Genomic DNA, 21,598 nt, shown 5'->3' on the forward strand with positions numbered 1-21,598 from the left:
GGGTTCACCCATCTCTACACAGGGTAAGGTAAGAGGAATCTGGGTCGAGCCTTCATGGGTTCACCCATCTCTGCACAGGGTGAGGTATGTGGCATCTGGTTGGAGCCTTCATGGGTTCACCCATCTCTACACAATGTGAGGTAAGGGGCATCTGGGTCGAGCCTCGTGGGTTCACCCATCTCTACACAGGGTGAGGTAAGGGGCATCTGGGTGGAGCCTTCATGGGTTCACCCATCTCTACACAGGGTGAGGTAAGGGGCATCTGGGTGGGGCCTTCATGGGTTCACCCATCTCTACACAGGGTGAGGTAAGGGGCATCTGGGTCGAGCATTCATGGGTTCACCTATCTCTACACAAGGTGAGGTATGGGGCATCTTGGTCGAGCCTCGTGGGTTGACCCATCTCTACACAGGGTGAGATAAGGAGCATCTAGGTCGAGCCTTCGCGGGTTGACCCATCTCTACATGGGGTGAGGTAAGGGGCATCTATGTCAAGCCTTCCTGGGTTCACTCATCTTTAAACGGGGTGAGGTAAGGGTCATCTGGGTAGAGCCGTTGCGGGTTGACCTATCTCTACAGAGGGTGAGGTAAGGGTCATCTGGGTCGAGCCTTCGTGGTTTGACCCAATTCTACACAGGGTCAGGTAAGGGGTCCATGAGGACATCGAGCTGAGCCAGAGCCAGGCATCTGGGTCGAGCCTTCGCGGTTCACCCATCTCTATACAGGGTGAGGTAAGGGGCATCGAGGTCGAGCCTTCATGGGTTCACCCATCTCTACACAGGGTGAGGTAAGGGGCATCTGGGTCGAGCCTTCATGGGTTCATCCATCTCTACACAGGGTGGGGTAAGGGGCATCTGGGTCGAGCTTCGTGGGTTGACCCATCTCTACACAGGGAGAGGTAAGGAGCGTCTAGGTCGAGCTTTCGTGGGTTGACCCATCTCTACATGGGGTGAGGTAAGGGGCATCTAGGTCAAGCCTTCCTGGGTTCACCCGTCTCCACACGGGGTGAGGTAAGGGTCATCTGGGTAGAGCCTTTGCGGGTTGACCTATCTCTACACAGGGTGAGGTAAGGGGCATCTGTGTCGAGCCTTCGTGAGTTGACCCAATTCTACACAGGGTCAGGTAAGGGGTCCATGAGGACATCGAGCTGAGCCAGGCATCTGGGTCGAGCCTTCATGGGTTGACCCAGCTCTACACAGGGTGAGGTAAGGGGCATCTGGGTCGAGCCTTCGCTGGTTGACCCATCTCTACACAGGGTGAGGTAAAGGACATCTGGGTCGAGCCTTTGCTGGTCGACCCATCTCTACACAGGGTGAGGTAAGGGGCATCTAGGTCAAGCCTTCCTGGGTTCACCCATCTCTACATGGGGTGAGGTAAGGGTCATCTGGGTAGCGACTTAGCGGGTTGGCCCATCTCTACATGCAGGGAGGTAAGGGGCATCTAGGTCGAGCCTTTCTGGGTTCATCCATCTCTACACGGGTTGAGGTAAGGGGCATCTGGGTTGAGCCTTTGCGGGTTGACCCATCTCTGAACAGGGTGAGGTGAGGTCATCTTGGTAGAGACTTCTCGCGTTGACCCATCTCTACATGGGGTGAGGTAAGGGGCATCTAGGTCGAGCCTTTCTGGGTTCACTCATCTCTACACGGGGTGAGGTAAGGGGTCTGTGAGGGCATTCAGCTGATTTAGAGCCAGGCATCTGGGTCGAGCCTTCGCATGTTCAACTACGTTTAGTGGCTTAATGCTGCCCTGTGAGTAAGGCGAAGCCCCTATTGCCACTACAACGTCCTGAAAAGTGACGTTGTGGTGGTGATAGGGGCTTGTAAAGATGCAGACTTTTTTGTTAAATAGGAGAAATTTAAATTGAAGAAAAATATTTCTTTGAAACATAAAGGGGCATATTTACAAGCCCCTGTCGCCACCACAAAGTCACTTACAGTGACCTTGTGATGGCGATAGGGGCCTTGCCTTATTTACAAGGCAGCGTTAAGCCACTTGACGTGGCTTAACGTTGCCTTGTAAATAAGGCCCCCTTTCATGCTACACTTAGCGTGAAAGGGGAGGGCAGTGGGTGTTGCGGTTGGCGTTGCACGGCAACACCCATTGATTTTGATGCTGCCCCCTATTCACACGGGCAGCGTAAATCGGAGGCAGCGCCAGAATTAAGACCAGGAAAAACCTGGTCTTAAACAGGCGAAACAAGGAGAAATGCTTTATTTCTCCTTGTTTTTGCTGATCCCATGTGTATGCCTCCTTCCTGTACATAAACAATCATTTAAAAAAATGCAAAAATGCTGTTTTGCAACTTCTATGCGTGCTGTATTAAGCAGCGCACATAGAAGTTATAAAACGCCATTTAAAGATTCTTCCCCTCAACACAGCTAGTGCAAGGGTGCCTGCGTTGGCGCTAGGCAGTTAAATTTAGCACCAGCGCAGGGGGAAACGTGGGGCTGCATCATATTCTAGTAAATCTGGTGCAGCCCTGCGTTTCTAAAGTGACGAAGCGTGTCATTAGCCTTTTTGGCTTAACGACACAGTTTGTCACTTTATTGTAAATATGCACCAAAGTCTTAATGTTTTTCTCCACTTTCAATTAAGCCAATTAGGTCTTAATTTTTTTATGGAGAATGTTTCTTCACTTTAAATTCCTCCCATTTTAACAAACGGATGTATTTTTCTGTTATAAAAATGGCACCCCCGTCTAAAGACCACTGGGAGCAAGACGCCTGATGTGTGTAAATGTGGCACTTTGAACTGGTAGAACATGTAAATGATGAGTTTTATGATCCCTATATGAACACCGAGTGAACTCTTCGGTGGAATTTTCTCCCATTTCAAAGTGCCACATTTGCACACAGCAGGCGTCCTGCTTTGCGTGGCTGGCAGACACACCGTCCTATTTATAACTGAAAGATATAGTCATTGTTTTAAGAGGGAGAAATATAAAATGCAGAAAACGTTTCCATATTATGAACATTTATGCAGAACATTTTTCTACACCTTAAATTTCTCCCATTTAAAAAAATTGTTGTATGTTTGTGTTATTCATGCAATGGTGCCACATATGGTGAAAGGTATGTCCTGTGCCGCAAGTACATACGACATAGGCTCTCAGTCCTCCATACACATATGTCCCATTCAACGCACACATGTTCATAATCCCCAAAGACCACGCTCTCACTGACACACATGGCAGCCCTGTCATAGGGCCCTGAGTCAAAGTATTTTGTTCAAACCGTAGTGAAATGAAATGAAATAAAAACAGCATTTATTGAGTGCGTAGCTACCCAGGGGCATCCCAGCTCTATGGCAGTAACAGAGAAGGACATCGCAGCAGACTTAGAGGAAGAGCCAGGTCTTCAGTGATTTCCGGAAGGCTAGATGACTGGATTCCCTCCGTAGGCGGAGTGGAAGGGTGTTCCACAGCTTAGCAGCATTGTAAGCGAAAAGGGGTCCGCCACTTCTGGCCTTCTTAATCCTGGGAACAGCGGCCAAGTATAAATCGTCTGGGCGCAGCCGTCTATTCGCCACATAAGGCTGGACCATAGAGTGGTTGAACATGGAGCCATTCTCAGTTAGCATCTTGTGGGCAATGCACATGGCCTTAAAGTTAACTTTCTCCCGAACAGGGAGCCAGTGGAGAGACTTCAATGCGGGCTTTGCGGATTGCCGGTTTGAGATCCCCACGAGCACCCTCGCAGCACAGTTTTGCACCGCGTGGAGCTCCGTGAAGGTCGAGACCGGCGCTCCAATGTAAAGGGCGTTCCGTAGTCCAGGCGGGAAAGAATAAGTGTCTGTACCATAAGCTTTCTCGCCCAGAAGGGGAGAAGTGGAAGCACTTTACGGAGCATCCTGAGGATGCTGTAACAGGAAGCCGCAACCTTCTGTGCCTGGACCATAAAGCTGAGATCCTGATCCAGCCAGATGCCTAGACTCTTCATCTGGGTCTTGGGGACAGGGACGGGGACGGGGCCCACACAGGCTGGCCAAAGAGCATCTGCCCTGAAGAGGGTTGGGTTGCCAAGGAGGATCAACTCATTCTTGTCAACATTTAGCTTTAAGTATGATTGATGCATCCATTTGACGACCTCTTCTGGGCAGGGACAGAGGCCAATAGAGGCATTATCAGCGTGGTTCAGCGCTACGACCGGGTGGGTGTCATCAGCATAAATCACTATATGAACCCCAAATGGAGCACAATCTCTAGAAGCGGAGGCATACAAACATTTAAAAGGGACGGACTAAGGGACGACCCCTGAGGGACTCCGCACTGGAGAGGCAGAGGTTTAGAAGTGACATCACCCTCAAAGACCTGGAAGGATCTCTCTTCCAAGAACGATTGCAGCCATGGTAAAGCTACCCTGGGCACCCCCAAACTTCTGAGTGGATGGATCAGAATTTGGTCGTTGACCGTGTCAAAGGCCCTGCTGAGGTCAAAGAGGATAATCGCCGTTGACCCTCCAGTGTCGAGAAGGAGGAATGGAGGAGGTTGTGGGATTCCAGATATGTCGAAAATTCTGTGTTGACATGCTTCTCAGCTATTTTACTACTCCCTGGGAGGAGCGAGATAGGGCGGAAATTACCCAGTAGATCCGGATCAAGACTAGGTTTTTTTAAGAGAGGCTTTACCATCGCTCTTTGAGTATCTGGCTTTATGGACAGGAGGCTGAAAGTCAATGAAGCTGGATGTGGGGGAGTCTTGTAACAATGCAAACGCTGTTTAGTGTTCAGTAGCTCACTGATCAGACATAGCTCTCACTACAGAACGGTTTGAGACTCCTGCTCCAGACAGACTCCAGCCGTCTCTTCCACTTGAGAAATTCTCCATGCTCAGGCCATTTCTTCCTTTCCTCAAGGGAAGAAGCGTCTGGAGCGAGTCAAGGGAAGAAGCGTCTTGAGCGAGTGCAAGAGAAGAAGCATCTGGAACGAGTCGAGGGAAGAAGCATCTGGAGCGAGTCAGGGGAGGAAGCATCTGGAGGGAGTCGAGGGAAGAAGCACCTGGAGTGACTCAAGGGAAGAAGCGTCTGAAGTGAGTCAAGGGAAGAAGCATCTGTATGGAGTCAAAGGAAGAATTATCTGGAGGGATTCAAGGGAAGAAGCATCTAGAGCGACTCAAGGGAAAAAGCGTCTGTAACAAGTCAAGGGAAGAAGCATCTGATCGAGTCAAGGGAAGAAGCATCTGGAGCGACTCAAGGAAAGAAGCGTCTGGAGCGAGTCAAGGAAAGAAGCGTCTGGATCAAGTCAAGGTAAGGAGTGTCAGGAGTGAGTCAGGGGAAGAAGCATCTGGAGGGAATCGAGGGAAGAAGCATCTGGAAGGAGTCAAGGAAAGAAGCATCTGGAACGAGTCAAGGGAAGAAGCATCTGAAGCGAGTCAAGGGAAGAAGCATCTGGAGTGAGTCAAGGGAAGTAACATTTGAAGTGAGTCAAGGGAAGAAGCATCTGGAGCGAGTCAAGGAAAGAAGCGTCTGGCTCAAGTCAAAGCAAGGAGTGTCTGGAGCGAGTCAGGAGAAGAAGCATCTGGAATGAGTCAACTGAAGAAGTGTTTAGGGGAAGTGAAGGGATGAAGCACCTGGAGTGAGTCAAGGGAAGAAGCCTCTGGAAGGAGTCAAAGGAAGAAGCTCTTGAGGGAGTCAATCGAAGAAGCGTCTGGAGTGAGTCAAGGGAAGAAGCATCTGGAATGAGTGGAGGGAAGTAGTATCTGGAGCGAGTCAAGGGAAGAAGCGACTGGAGCGAGTCAAGGGAAGAAGCATCTTGTGCGAGTCAAGGGAAGAAGCATCTTGTGCGAGTCAAGGGAAGAAGCGTCTGGAGCGAGTGAAGGGAAGAAGCGTCTAGATCGAGTCAAGAGAAGAAGCATCTGTAACGAGTCGAAGGAAGAAGCATCTGGAGTGAGTCTGGGGAAGCAGCGTCTGGAGCGAGTCAAGGGATGGAGTGTCTGGAGCGAGTCAGGAGACGAAGCATCTGGAGCGAGTCAAGAGATGAAGCATCTGGAGCAACTCAAGGGAAGATGCAACTGGAGCAATCCAGGGGAAGAAACATCTGGAGCGAGTCAAGGGAAGAAGCATCTGGTGCGATCCAGGGGAAGAAGCATCTGGAGCAAGTCAAGGGAAGAAGCGTCTGGAGCGAGTCAAGAGAAGGAGCATTTGTAACGAGTCAAAGGAAGAAGCATCTGGAGTGAGTCAGGGGAAGAAGCATCTGGAGCGAGTCAAGGGAAGAAGCATCTGGAGTGAGTCAGGAGAAGAAGCATCTGGAGCGAGTCAGGGGAGGAAGCATCTGGAGGGAGTCGAGGGAAGAAGCACCTGGAGTGACTCAAGGGAAGAAGCGTCTGAAGTGAGTCAAGGGAAGAAGCGTCTGTAGGGAGTCAAAGGAACAATTATCTGGAGGGATTCAAGGGAAGAAGCATCTGGAGCGAGTCATGGGAAAAAGCGTCTGGAACAAGTCAAGGGAAGAAGCATCTGATCGAGTCAAGGGAAGAAGCATCTGGAGCGAGTCAAGGAAAGAAGCGTCTGGAGCGAGTCAAGAGAAGAAGCGTCTGGATCAAGTCAGGGGAAGGAGTATCAGGAGTGAGTCAGGGGGAGAAGCATCTGGAGGGAATCGAGGGAAGAAGCAATTTTGAAGAAGTCAAGGAAAGAAGCATCTGGAACGAGTTAAGAGAAGAAGCATCTGGAGTGAGTCAAGGGAAGAAACGTCTGAGCGAGTCAAGAGAAGAAGCATCTGGAACGAGCCGGGGGAAGAAGCATCGGGAGCGAGTCGAGGGAAGAAACATCTGGAGCAAGTCAAGGGAAGAAGCGTCTGGAGCGAGTCAAGGGAAGAACCGTCTGGATCAAGTCAATGGAAGGAGTGTCTGGAGCGAATCAGGGGAAGAAGCGTCTGGAATGAGTCAACGAAAGAAGTGTCTAGAGGAAGTCAAGGGATGAAGCACCTGGAGTGAGTCAAGGGAAGAAGCCTCTGGAGGGAGTCAAAGGAAGAAGCGTCTTGAGGGAGTCAATGGAAGAAGTGTCTGGAGTGAGTCAAGGGAAGAAGTGTCGGGAATGAGTGGAGGGAAGTAGCATCTGGAGTGAGTCAAGAGATGAAGCATCTGTGTCGAGTCAAGGGAAGAAGCATCTGGAGCGAGTCAAGGGAAGAAGCATCTGGAGTGAGTGAAGGGAAGAAGCATCTGGAGCGAGTCAAGAGAACAAACATCTGTAACGAGTCGAAGGAAGAAGCATCTGGAGTGAGTCAGGGGAAGCAGCGTCTGGAGCGAGTCAAGGGAAGGAGCGTCTGGAGTGAGTCAAGGGAAGAAGCGTCTGGATCAAGTCAAGGGAAGGAGTGTCTGGAGCGAGTCAGGGGAAGAAGCATCTGGAGCGAGCCAAGGGATGAAGCATCTCGAGCGAGTCAAGGGAAGAAGCATCTGGAGCGATCCAGGGGAAGAAGCATCTGGAGCAAGTCAAGGGAAGAAGCGTCTGGAGCGAGTTGAAGAAAGAAGCATCTGGAGTGAGTCAGGGGACGAAGCATCTGGAGTGAGTCAGGGGAAGAAGCATCTGGAGGGAGTCGAGGGTAGAAGCACCTGGAATGACTAAAGGGAAGAAGCGTCTTGAGCGAGTCAAGGGAAAAAGCGTCTGGAACGAGTCTAGGAAAGAAGCATCTGGAGTGAGTCAAGGGAAGAAGCATCTAGCATCTGGAGTGAGTCAAGGGAAGAAGCATCTGGAGCGAGTCAAGGGAAGAAACATCTGGAGTGAGTCAAGGGAAGAAGCATCTGGATTGATTCAAGGGAAAAAGCATCTGGAACAAGTCAAGGGAAGAAGCATCTTGAGCGAGTCAAGGGAAAAAGCATCTGGAACGAGTCGAGGGAAGAAGCGTCTGGAGTGAGTCAAGGGAAGAAGCATCTGGAGCGAGTCAAGGGAAGAAGCGTCTTGAGCGAGTCAAGGGAAGAAGCGTGTTGAGCGAGTCAAGGGAAATAGCATCTGGAGCGAGTCAAGGGAAGAAGCATCTGGAGCGAGTCAAGGGAAGAAGCATCTGGAGCAAGTCAAAGGGAAGAAGCATCTGGAGCGAGTCAAGGGAAGAAGCGTCTTGAGCGAGTCAAGGGAAGAAGCGTCTTGAGCGAGTCAAGGGAAAAAGCATCTAGAGGGAGTCAAGGGAAGAAGCATCTTGAGCGAGTCAAGGGAAAAAGCGCCTGGAACGAGTCGAGGGAAGAAGCGTCTGGAGCGAGTCAGGGGAAGAAGCACCATGAGTAAGTCAACAAGGGACGAAGCGTCTGGAGGGAGTCAAGGGAAGAAGCACCAGGAGTTAGTCAACAAGGGACGAAGCGTCTGGAGGGAGTCAAGGGAAGATGCACCAGGAGTAAGTGAACAAGGGAAGAAGCGTCTGGAGGGAGTCAAGGGAAGAATCATCTGAAGCGAGTCAAGGGAAGAAGTGTCTTGAACGAGTCGAGTGAAGAAGCGTCTGGAGGGACTCAAGGGAAGAAGCACCAGGAGTAAGTCAACAAGGGAAGAAGCGTCTGGAGGGAGTCAAGGGAAGAAGCACCAGGAGTAAGTCAACAAGGGAAGAAGCGTCTGGAGGGAGTCAAGGGAAGAAGCACCAGGAGTAAGTCAACAAGGGAAGAAGCGTCTGGAGGGAGTCAAGGGAAGAAGCACCAGGAGTAAGTCAACAAGGGAAGAAGCGTCTGGAACGAGTCGAGGGAGGAAGCGTCTGGAGGGAGTCAAGGGAAGAAGCACCAGGAGTAAGTCAACAAGGGAAGAAGCGTCTGGAGGGAGTCAAGGGAAGAAGCACCAGGAGTAAGTCAACAAGGGAAGAAGCGTCTGGAGGGAGTCAAGGGAAGAAGCACCAGGAGTAAGTCAACAAGGGAAGAAGCGTCTGGAACGAGTCGAGGGAGGAAGCGTCTGGAGGGAGTCAAGGGAAGAAGCACCAGGAGTAAGTCAACAAGGGAAGAAGCGTCTGGAGGGAGTCAAGGGAAGAAGCACCAGGAGTTAGTCAACAAGGGAAGACGCATCTGGAACGAGTCGAGGGAAGAAGTCCAGACTTGTTCCCTGCAGCCTCCGGATGCTTTGTTCTAAAATCGGACTACAACAGGCACACTAGAAGCACAGCTGGAGCCAAGGTCCAATCACGCTTGTGTCACTGAAAGAAAGGATACCTCCTGCCACTGTTTCCGGGCATTCATCACACCATCGAGGAAGGGACAACAAGTGCTACTCAACGGAGTGCATATTCCAGCGAGGGTTTCAAGGTGTACCAGTCTTTAATCATCTTTACTGGAAGTGCCAAACCGTAACGCAGTGCTTGGGGTTGTCTGTTATTGCAAGACTTTATTACTACCCAAAATAAACTTATTAGCGCCTTACAATTAAGCCTGGGCATAGCACTATGCTACGCTTGCGTAGTTTGCGAAGTTCGCGCTACTTCGCACTACGCGAACTGCAGGTAGCACAGTGCGAACACGCGTAGCGTAGTGTTGCGTAGTGCTGCGGTCATTTTTTGCTTGCTCGCGATCAGCAACATCAAGTTGGCGATCGCGAGCATGGAAAATAAACCTCCCGGCGAGATTCCCAACGCGAGGAGGTCAGGTTTCTCATTGCGAGTGGTCGCGTATGCTTGCGACCGCTCGCGATGAGAAACTACCAGTTCGCGTTGAGAAAGCTGCCGCTCGAGTAAAAATCTACTCGAGCAGGAGAAAACTACAGCTCGCACTGTGCAAGATGCCGTTTTCAATGATTTCACAGTGCCGGTTGCTTGTCCGCACTGTGCAATCATTGAAAACGACATCTGGCACAGTGCGAACAAGGTACTACGCAGTTCGCGAAGTGCTACGCGTAGTGCGAACTGCACTTTGCGTAGCTTCGCGAAGTGCTACTTCGCGAACTACACCCAGGGTTACTTACAATGAGATCAGATTGAGAAAAAAGAACGAGGGTCTAAACCATGTCTTGCAATGTTCATGCAGCGCCTTGACGCTGCTTCATAGCTCACTGTGTCATTTTAGAAGGATTGCACTTTAGAAACTGCAGGTAATAAAGGGATCTCTGTGTCAAACGGAGTAACCTGCTTACCTATCTACATACAATAAAAATCTGCCATCTCTGTATGTTACACGGTGTGCCTAGCAGCAGGCACATTAACCCTCTCTGCAACTGTGGCTGGACAAAGCACAGACCTCCTCAGCAAGTGCTTGAACCACCAGAGTTATCTTACCATTATACCTGTTCCCTATTCCAGAGAGTTACTGGGCGCACAAAGCTCTCCGCAACAGGTGCCTGAACCTCATCAGATATTGTAAGTGCAGCCGGTGCAAACAATGAACCCAAACATGATTTACTCTCATCTTCTTATTGTCAATTCCTTTGTACCAGAATAAAAATTTAAAAAAATTAACAGTTGAGTGTTAGACTGCTTTCCTTGACTCCGCCCCTCGTGACCCCACCCCCTCTTTGTTGCCACGCCTTGCCCTCCAATTACAAGAGAGTGAACCGAAGCACACTAGCCCAGGCTGGAAACTGGCCTTGGACACATCTTCAAAAGAAAGAACTTCGGGGGGTGGGTGAAGGGGTGGCGTGGGGGTGGTACAGGAGGAGCTGCAGAAATCAATGCACAAGGTAGGGAGAGTGGGAACATAAGAGTGAAAAGTAATGGTGAGATGACAAGACCCGGCACCGCCAGACCAGGTGATGAGTCCTGTCCCAGGTGAGGCCCTGCTGTGGAACACTGCACCGTGCTCAGTGCCAGAGGGATGAGTACTGAATGAGATATGGAATGACACCACAGCCTGCTAAGCACCAGAGGGATTTACACTAATCCCTGCCATTCACGAGATGGAGTTACGCTACACCTGCTAAGCACGAGATGGAGTTACGCCACACCTGCTAACCACGCGATTGAGTTACGCCACACCTGCTAACCACGAGATGGAGTTACACTACACCCGCTAAGCACGAGATGGAGTTACGCCGCACCTGCTAAGCACGAGATGAAGTTACGCTACACCTGCTAAGCACGAGGTGGAGTTACGCCACACCTGCTAAGCACGAGGTGGAGTTACGCCACGCCTGCTAATCACGCGATTGAGGTACGCCACACCTGCTGCGCACGAGATGAGGTTACGCTACACCTGCTAAGCACGAGATGGGGTTACGCTACACCTGCTAAACACGAGATGGACTTACGTCACACCTCCTAACCACGCGATTGAGTTACGGGACACCCGCTAACACGAGATTGAGTTACGCTACACCTGCTAAACACGAGATGGAGTTACGCCACACCTGCTAAGCGCGAGATGGAGTTACGCCACACCAGCTAAACACGAGATGGCGTTACGCCACACCTGCGAAGCACGAGATGGAGTTACACTACACCTGCTAAAGGAGGCAGATGAAAAGGAATGAGTGAAAGGTAACACCTCACTGCATCCGAACAGTGAAAAGGAGGAAATATCCCCACGAGGTGATGTAAGGAGTCTGAGGTGATGAGGTACCGGAGGAGTGTTCCCTGGGTAGACACAGAGCACTAAAGCACAGCAGGGGAGGAAGGAAACACTGCACCCTGTCAGGAGAGGGACTGTGAGGAAATGAGAGCCAGGGACACTGCACCCTGCCAGGTGAGGGACTGTGAGGGAATGAGAGCCAGGGACACCTCACCCTGTAAGAAGAGGGACTGTGAGGGAATGAGAGCCTGGGACAACGCACCCTGCAAGGAGAGGGACTGTGAGGGAATGACAGCCAGTGACACCGCACCCTGCAAGGAGAGGGACTGTGAGGGAATGACAGCCAGTGATACCGCACCCTGCAAGGAGAGGGACTGTGAGGGAATGAGAGCCAGGGACACCGCACCCTCTGATGAGAGGCACTGTGAGGGAAAGACAGCCAGTGACACCTAACCCTGTGAGGAGAGGGACTGTGAGGGAATGAGAGCCAGTGACACCTCACCCTGCCAGGTGAGGGACTGTGAGGGAATGAGAGCCAGGGACACCTCACCCTGTAAGAAGAGGGACTGTGAGGGAATGAGAGCCTGGGACAACGCACCCTGCAAGGAGAGGGACTGTGAGGGAATGACAGCCAGTGATACCGCACCCTGCAAGGAGAGGGACTGTGAGGGAAAGACAGCCAGTGACACCTAACCCTGTGAGGAGAGGGACTGTGAGGGAATGAGAGCCAGTGACACCTCACCCTGCCAGGTGAGGGACTGTGAGGGAATAAGAGCCAGGGACACCTCACCCTGTAAGAAGAGGGACTGTGAGGGAATGAGAGCCTGGGACAACGCACCCTGCAAGGAGAGGGACTGTGAGGGAATTACAGCCAGTGATACCGCACCCTGCAAGGAGAGGGACTGTGAGGGAATGAGAGCCAGTGACACCTCACCTTGCCAGGTGAGGGACTGTGAGGGAATGAGAGCCAGTGATACCAGACCGTGTGAGGAGAGGGACTGTGAGGGAATGAGAGCCAGGGACACCGCACCGTGTGAGGAGAGAGACTGTGAGGGAATGACAGCCTATGACACCTCACCCTCCCAGGTGAGGGACTGTGAGGGAATGACAGCCAGTGACACCGCACCCTGCCAGGACAAGTGCTGGAAAGGAATGACAGCCAGTGACACCGCACCCTGTGAGGAGAGGGACTGTGAGGGAATGAGAGCCAGGGACAGGATAGCATGTGAGGCAAGGCGGTGAGAGGAACTGACTTTGCACCGCCCTAGGAGAGATTCAGTGAGGGCGCGACAGCCAGCGGCACTGCACCCCAAAAACTGAGGGAATGAGATCAGGAAACAGTGAGGGAAGAATCTTTGAGGGAATGAGGCTTAATAACTGCACTGTGTGGGGGAAAGGCACTGTGAGATAATGAGGAATAACAACACCGTAGAGTGTGGGGACAGTTCTGTGAGGGAACGAGGGACAGTAACACTGCACTGTGTGAGGGATGGGACAGTGAGCGGATGAAAGACTGAGGGATTGAGGGGACGGCCTCACCTGAAGGGGTAGGAGAAGTCCACGTCGATGTTCAGGTCACTGTCCGTCCGGTTCACGCACTCCACGCTGAGGCGGAACTCACCCGAGTAACTTCCGCAGGTGGCGAAGGCGAAGATAGAGAAGAGCTGAAAGAGAGAGCACAGAGTGAGGGCTGAGGGCATGCATGAGGGAGAGCACGCTGAGAGAGGACTGAGGGCAGGCGTGAGGGAGCACACTGAGAGAGGACTGAGGGCAGGCGTGAGGGAGCACGCATCGAGAGAAGAGCTGAAAGAGAGAGGCACAGAGTGAGGGCTGAGGGCAGGCATGAGGGAGAGCACGCTGAGAGAGGACTGAGGGCAGGCGTGAGGGAGCACACTGAGAGAGGACTGAGGGCAGGCGTGAGGGAGCACGCATCGAGAGAAGAGCTGAAAGAGAGAGGCACAGAGTGAGGGCTGAGGGCAGGCATGAGGGAGAGCACGCTGAGAGAGGACTGAGGGCAGGCGTGAGGGAGCACACTGAGAGAGGACTGAGGGCAGGCGTGAGGGAGCACACTGAGAGAGGACAGAGGGCAGGCATGAGGGAGCACACAGAGAGGACAGAGGGCAGGCGTGAGGGAGCACGAACCGAGAGAAGAGCTGGAAGAGAGAGCACAGAGTGAGGGCTGAGGGCAGGCGTGAGGTAGAGCACGCAGAGAGAGGACTAAGGGCAGGTATGAGGGAGCACACTGAGAGAGGACTGAGGGCAGGCGTGAGGGAGCACCCTGAGAGAGGACTGAGGGCAGGTGTGAGGGAGCACACTGAGAGAGGACTGAGGGCAGGCGTGAGGGAGCACACAGAGAGGACAGAGGGCAGGTGTGAGGGAGCACGCACCGAGAGAAGAGCTGAAAGAGAGAGCACAGAGTGAGGGCTGAGGGCAGGCATGAGGGAGAGCACGCTGAGAGAGGACTGAGGGCAGGCGTGAGGGAGCACCCTGAGAGAGGACTGAGGGCAGGTGTGAGGGAGCACACTGAGAGAGGACTGAGGGCAGGCGTGAGGGAGCACACAGAGAGGACAGAGGGCAGGTGTGAGGGAGCACGCACCGAGAGAAGAGCTGAAAGAGAGAGCACAGAGTGAGGGCTGAGGGCAGGCGTGAGGGAGAGCACGCAGAGAGAGGACTAAGGGCAGGTATGAGGGAGCACACTGAGAGAGGACTGAGGGCAGGCGTGAGGGAGCACCCTGAGAGAGGACTGAGGGCAGGCGTGAGGGAGCACACTGAGAGAGGACTGACGGCAGGCGTGAGGGAGCACACAGAGAGGACTGAGGGCAGGCGTGAGGGAGCACGCACCGAGAGAAGATCTGGAAGAGAGAGCACAGAGTGAGGGCTGAGGGCAGGCGTGAGGGAGCACACTGAGAGAGGACTGAGGGCAGGCGTGAGGGAGCACACTGAGAGAGGACTGAGGGCAGACGTGAGGGAGCACGCACCAAGAGAAGAGCTGGAAGAGAGAGGCACAGAGTGAGGGCTGAGGGCAGGCATGAGGGAGAGCACGCTGAGAGAGGACTGAGGGCAGGCATGAGGGAGCACACTGAGAGAGGACTGAGGGCAGGCGTGAGGGAGCACGCATCGAGAGAAGAGCTGAAAGAGAGAGGCACAGAGTGAGGGCTGAGGGCAGGCATGAGGGAGAGCACGCTGAGAGAGGACTGAGGGCAGGCGTGAGGGAGCACACTGAGAGAGGACTGAGGGCAGGCGTGAGGGAGCACACTGAGAGAGGACTGAGGGCAGACGTGAGGGAGCATGCACCAAGAGAAGAGCTGGAAGAAAGAGGCACAGAGTGAGGGCTGAGGGCAGGCATGAGGGAGAGCACGCTGAGAGAGGACTGAGGGCAGGCGTGAGGGAGCACACTGAGAGAGGACTGAGGGCAGGCGTGAGGGAGCACGCATCGAGAGAAGAGCTGAAAGAGAGAGGCACAGAGTGAGGGCTGAGGGCAGGCATGAGGGAGAGCACGCTGAGAGAGGACTGAGGGCAGGCGTGATGGAGCACACTGAGAGAGGACTGAGGGCAGGCGTGAGGGAGCACACTGAGAGAGGACAGAGGGCAGGCGTGAGGGAGCACACAGAGAGGACAGAGGGCAGGCGTGAGGGAGCACGAACCGAGAGAAGAGCTGGAAGAGAGAGCACAGATTGAGGGCTGAGGGCAGGCGTGAGGTAGAGCACGCAGAGAGAGGACTAAGGGCAGGTATGAGGGAGCACACTGAGAGAGGACTGAGGGCAGGCGTGAGGGAGCACCCTGAGAGAGGACTGAGGGCAGGTGTGAGGGAGCACACTGAGAGAGGACTGAGGGCAGGCGTGAGGGAGCACACAGAGAGGACAGAGGGCAGGTGTGAGGGAGCACGCACCGAGAGAAGAGCTGAAAGAGAGAGCACAGAGTGAGGGCTGAGGGCAGGCATGAGGGAGAGCACGCTGAGAGAGGACTGAGGGCAGGCGTGAGGGAGCACCCTGAGAGAGGACTGAGGGCAGGTGTGAGGGAGCACACTGAGAGAGGACTGAGGGCAGGCGTGAGGGAGCACACAGAGAGGACAGAGGGCAGGTGTGAGGGAGCACGCACCGAGAGAAGAGCTGAAAGAGAGAGCACAGAGTGAGGGCTGAGGGCAGGCGTGAGGGAGAGCACGCAGAGAGAGGACTAAGGGCAGATATGAGGGAGCACACTGAGAGAGGACTGAGGGCAGGCGTGAGGGAGCACCCTGAGAGAGGACTGAGGGCAGGCGTGAGGGAGCACACTGAGAGAGGACTGACGGCAGGCGTGAGGGAGCACACAGAGAGGACTGAGGGCAGGCGTGAGGGAGCACGCACCGAGAGAAGATCTGGAAGAGAGAGCACAGAGTGAGGGCTGAGGGCAGGCGTGAGGGAGCACACTGAGAGAGGACTGAGGGCAGGCGTGAGGGAGCACACTGAGAGAGGACTGAGGGCAGACGTGAGGGAGCACGCACCAAGAGAAGAGCTGGAAGAGAGAGCACAGAATGAGGGCTGAGGGCAGGCGTGAGGGAGCACACTGAGAGAGGACTGAGGGCAGGCGTGAGGGAGAGCACGCTGAGAGAGGACTGAGGGCAGGCGTGAGGGAGCACACTGAGAGAGGACTGAGGGCAGGCGTGAGGGAGCACACTGAGAGAGGACTGAGGGCAGACGTGAGGGAGCACGCACCAAGAGAAGAGCTGGAAGAGAGAGGCACAGAGTGAGGGCTGAGGGCAGGTATGAGGGAGCACACTGAGAGAGGACTGAGGGCAGGCGTGAGGGAGCACACTGAGAGAGGACTGAGGGCAGGCATGAGGGAGCACACACCGAGAGAAGATCTGGAAGAGAGAGCACAGAGTGAGGGCTGAGGGCAGGCGTGAGGGAGCACACTGAGAGAGGACTGAGAGCAGGCGTGAGGGAGCACACTGAGAGAGGACTGAGGGCAGACGTGAGGGAGCACACACCAAGAGAAGAGCTGGAAGAGAGAGGCACAGAGTGAGGGCTGAGGGCAGGCATGAGGGAGAGCACGCTGAGAGAGGACTGAGGGCAGGCGTGAGGGAGCCCACTGAGAGAGGACTGAGGGCAGGCGTGAGGGAGCACGCATCGAGAGAAGAGCTGGAAGAGAGAGGCACAGAGTGAGGGCTGAGGGCAGGCGTGAGGGAGCACACTGAGAGAGGACTGAGGGCAGACGTGAGGGAGCACGCACCGAGAGAAGAGCTGGAAGAGAGAGCACAGAGTGAGGGCTGAGGGCAGGCGTGAGGTAGAGCACGCAGAGAGAGGACTAAGGGCAGGTATGAGGGAGCACACTGAGAGAGGACTGAGGGCAGGCGTGAGGGAGCACCCTGAGAGAGGACTGAGGGCAGGTGTGAGGGAGCACACTGAGAGAGGACTGAGGGCAGGCGTGAGGGAGCACACAGAGAGGACAGAGGGCAGGTGTGAGGGAGCACGCACCGAGAGAAGAGCTGAAAGAGAGAGCACAGAGTGAGGGCTGAGGGCAGGCATGAGGGAGAGCACGCTGAGAGAGGACTGAGGGCAGGCGTGAGGGAGCACCCTGAGAGAGGACTGAGGGCAGGTGTGAGGGAGCACACTGAGAGAGGACTGAGGGCAGGCGTGAGGGAGCACACAGAGAGGACAGAGGGCAGGTGTGAGGGAGCACGCACCGAGAGAAGAGCTGAAAGAGAGAGCACAGAGTGAGGGCTGAGGGCAGGCGTGAGGGAGAGCACGCAGAGAGAGGACTAAGGGCAGGTATGAGGGAGCACACTGAGAGAGGACTGAGGGCAGGCGTGAGGGAGCACCCTGAGAGAGGACTGAGGGCAGGCGTGAGGGAGCACACTGAGAGAGGACTGACGGCAGGCGTGAGGGAGCACACAGAGAGGACTGAGGGCAGGCGTGAGGGAGCACGCACCGAGAGAAGATCTGGAAGAGAGAGCACAGAGTGAGGGCTGAGGGCAGGCGTGAGGGAGCACACTGAGAGAGGACTGAGGGCAGGTGTGAGGGAGCACACTGAGAGAGGACTGAGGGCAGACGTGAGGGAGCACGCACCAAGAGAAGAGCTGGAAGAGAGAGGCACAGAGTGAGGGCTGAGGGCAGGCATGAGGGAGAGCACGCTGAGAGAGGACTGAGGGCAGGCGTGAGGGAGCACACTGAGAGAGGACTGAGGGCAGGCGTGAGGGAGCACGCATCGAGAGAAGAGCTGAAAGAGAGAGGCACAGAGTGAGGGCTGAGGGCAGGCATGAGGGAGAGCACGCTGAGAGAGGACTGAGGGCAGGCGTGAGGGAGCACACTGAGAGAGGACTGAGGGCAGGCGTGAGGGAGCACACTGAGAGAGGACTGAGGGCAGACGTGAGGGAGCACGCACCAAGAGAAGAGCTGGAAGAGAGAGGCACAGAGTGAGGGCTGAGGGCAGGTATGAGGGAGCACACTGAGAGAGGACCTGGTGCAGGCGTCAGGGAGCACGCACCAAGAAAGGACTGAGGGCAGGTGTGAGGGAGCACGCACCGAGAGAGGACTAAGGGCAGGTATGAGGGAGCACACTGAGATAGGACTTAGGGCAGGTGTCAGGGAGCACGCACTGAGAGAAGAGCTGGAAGAGAGCGGCACAGAGTGAGGGCTGAGAGCAGGCACGAGGGAGAGCACGCTGAGAGAGGACTGAGGGCAGGCGTGAGGGAGCACCCTGAGAGAGGACTGAGGGCAGGCGTGAGGGAGCACTCTGAGAGAAGACTGAGGGCAGATATGAGGGAGAGCACATTGAGAGAGGTCTGAGGGCAGGCGTGAGGGAGCACGCACCGAGAGAAGAGCTGGAAGAGAGAGCACAGAGTGAGGGCTGAGGGCAGGCATGAGGGGGAGCACACTGAGAGAGGACTGAGGGCAGGTATGAGGGAGCAAACTGAGAGAGGACAGAGGGCAGGTATGAGGGAGCACACTGAGAGAGGACTGGGGGCAGGTATGAGGGAGCACACTGAGAGAGGACTGGGGGCAGGTACGAGGGAACACACTGAGAGAGGACTGGGGGCAGGTACGAGGGAGCACACTGACAGAGGATTGAGGGCAGGTATGAGGGAGCACACTGAGAGAGGACTGAGGGCAGGTATGAGGGAGCACACTGAGAGAGGACTGAGGGCAGGTATGAGGGAGCACACTGAGAGAGGACTGGGGGCAGGTATGAGGAAGCACACTGAGAGAGGACTGAGGGCAGGTATGAGGGAGCACACTGAGAGAGGACTGGGGGCAGGTATGAGGGAGCACACTGAGAGAGGACTGGGGGCAGGTACGAGGGAACACACTGACAGAGGATTGAGGGCAGGTATGAGGAAGCACACTGAGAGAGGACTGGGGGTAGGTATGAGGGAGCACACTGACAGAGAACTGGGGCAGGTACGAGGGAGCACACTGAGAGAGGACTGAGGGCAGGTATGAGGGAGCACACTGAGAGAGGACTGAGGGCAAGTATGAGGGTGCCCACTGAGAGAGGACGGAGGGCAGGCATGAGGGAGCACACTGAGAGAGGACTGAGGGCAGGTGTGAGGGAGCACGCATCGAGAGAAGAGCTGAAAGAGAGAGCACAGAGTGAGGGCTGAGGGCAGGCATGAGGGAGAGCACGCTGAGAGAGGATATTACCGGGGGAAGTTCACACTGAGTTCACTACCAGAGGAAGCTCACACTGAGTTCACTACCAGAAGAAGCTCACACTGAGTTCACTACCAGAAGAAGCTCACACTGAGTTCACTACCAGAAGAAGCTCACACTGAGTTCACTACCAGAAGAAGCTCACACTGAGTTCACTACCAGAAGAAGCTCACACTGAGGGCACTACCAGGGGAAGCTCACACTGAGGGCACTACCAGAAGAAGCTCACACTGAGGGCACTACCAGGGGAAGCTCACACTGAGGGCACTACCAGAAGAAGCTCACACTGAGGGCACTACCAGGGGAAGCTCACACTGAGTTCACTACCAGAAGAAGCTCACACTGAGGGCACTACCAGGGGAAGCTCACACTGAGTTCACTACCAGAAGAAGCTCACACCGAGGGCACTACCAGAAGAAGCTCACACTGAGGGCACTACCAGGGGAAGCTCACACTGAGTTCACTACCAGAGGAAGCTCACACTGAGTTCTCTACCAGAGGAAGCTCACACTGAGGGCACTACCAGAAGAAGCTCACACTGAGGGCACTACCAGGGGAAGCTCACACTGAGTTCACTACCAGAGGAAGCTCACACTGAGTTCACTACCAGAGGAAGCTCACACTGAGGGCACTACCAGGGGAAGCTCACACTGAGGGCACTACCAGGGGAAGCTCACACTGAGGGCACTACCAGAAGAAGCTCACACTGAGGGCACTACCAGGGGAAGCTCACGCTGAGTTCACTACCAGGGGAAGCTCACACTGAGTTCACTACCAGAAGAAGCTCACACTGAGGGCACTACCAGAGGAAGCTCACACTGAGTTCACTACCAGAGGAAGCTCACACTGAGTTCACTACCAGAAGAAGCTCACACTGAGTTCACTACCAGAAGAAGCTCACACTGAGGGCACTACCAGGGGAAGCTCACACTGAGGGCACTACCAGGGGAAGCTCACGCTGAGTTCACTACCAGGGGAAGCTCACACTGAGTTCACTACCAGAAGAAGCTCACACTGAGGGCACTACCAGGGGAAGCTCACACTGAGTTCACTACCAGAGGAAGCTCACACTGAGGGCACTACCAGAAGAAGCTCACACTGAGGGCACTACCAGAAGAAGCTCACACTGAGGGCACTACCAGGGGAAGCTCACATTGAGTTCACTACCAGAGGAAGCTCACACTGAGTTCACTACCAGAAGAAGCTCACACTGAGGGCACTACCAGGGGAAGCTCACAGTGAGTTCACTACCAGAGGAAGCTCACACTGAGGATATTACCGGGGGAAGCTCACACTGAGTTCACTACCAGAAGAAGCTCACATTGAGGGCACTACCAGAAGAAGCTCACACTGAGGGCACTACCAGAAGAAGCTCACACTGAGTTCACTACCAGAGGAAGTTCACACTGAGTTCACTACCAGAGGAAGCTCACACTGAGGGCACTACCAGAGGAAGCTCACACTGAGTTCACTACCAGAGGAAGCTCACACTGAGGGCACGACCAGGGGGAGCTCACACTGAGTTCACTACCAGAAGAAGCTCACACTGAGTTCACAACCAGAAGAAGCTCACACTGAGTTCACTACCAGAGGAAGCTCACACTGAGTTCTCTACCAGAGGAAGCTCACACTGAGGGCACTACCAGGGGAAGCTCACACTGAGGGCACTACCAGGGGAAGCTCACAGTGAGTTCACTACCAGAAGAAGCTCACACTGAGGGCACTACCAGGGGAAGCTCACACTGAGTTCACTACCAGAGGAAGCTCACACTGAGTTCACTACCAGGGGAAGCTTACACTGAGGATATTACCGGGGGAAGCTTACACTGAGTTCACTACCAGAAGAATCTCACACTGAGGGCACTACCAGGGGGAGCTCACACTGAGTTCACTACCAGAGGAAGTTCACACTGAGTTCACTACCAGAGGAAGCTCACACTGAGTTCACTACCAGAGGAAGCTCACACTGAGGGCACTACCAGGGGAAGCTCACACTGAGGGCACTACCAGGGGAAGCTCACACTGAGGGCACTACCAGGGGAAGCTCACACTGAGGGCACTACCAGGGGAAGCTCACACTGAGGGCACTACCAGAAGAATCTCACACTGAGGGCACTACCAGGGGAAGCTCACACTGAGTTCACTACCAGAGGAAGCTCACACTGAGGGCACTACCAGGGGAAGCTCACACTGAGGGCACTACCAGGGGAATCTCACACTGAGGGCACTACCAGGGGAAGCTCACACTGAGGGCACTACCAGAAGAAGCTCACACTGAGGTCACTACCAAGGGAAGCTCACGCTGAGTTCACTACCAGGGGAAGCTCACACTGAGTTCACTACCAGAAGAAGCTCACACTGAGGGCACTACCAGGGGAAGCTCACACTGAGTTCACTACCAGAAGAAGCTCACACTGAGGGCACTACCAGGGGAAGCTCACACTGAGGGCACTACCAGGGGAAGCTCACGCTGAGTTCACTACCAGGGGAAGCTCACACTGAGTTCACTACCAGAAGAAGCTCACACTGAGGGCACTACCAGGGGAAGCTCACACTGAGGGCACTACCAGGGGAAGCTCACA

At 54.6% G+C, this 21,598-nt stretch overlaps 1 protein-coding gene across 1 annotated transcript in view; it reads right to left on the reverse strand.

Moving 5' to 3' along the window:
- Positions 1-21,598, reverse strand: part of SYP (synaptophysin) — a 169,676-nt gene that overhangs the window by 60,544 nt on the left and 87,534 nt on the right. The window contains exon 3 of the mRNA XM_085629884.1: positions 12,928-13,052. Within this exon, the coding sequence (XP_085486010.1) occupies positions 12,928-13,052 (125 nt within the window). The remainder of the gene's footprint in view (positions 1-12,927; positions 13,053-21,598) is intronic.

This window comes from Triturus cristatus, chromosome 10, assembly GCF_964204655.1.
Source record: "Triturus cristatus chromosome 10, aTriCri1.1, whole genome shotgun sequence".
In the NCBI taxonomy this organism is placed as follows: Eukaryota; Metazoa; Chordata; class Amphibia; order Caudata; family Salamandridae; genus Triturus; species Triturus cristatus.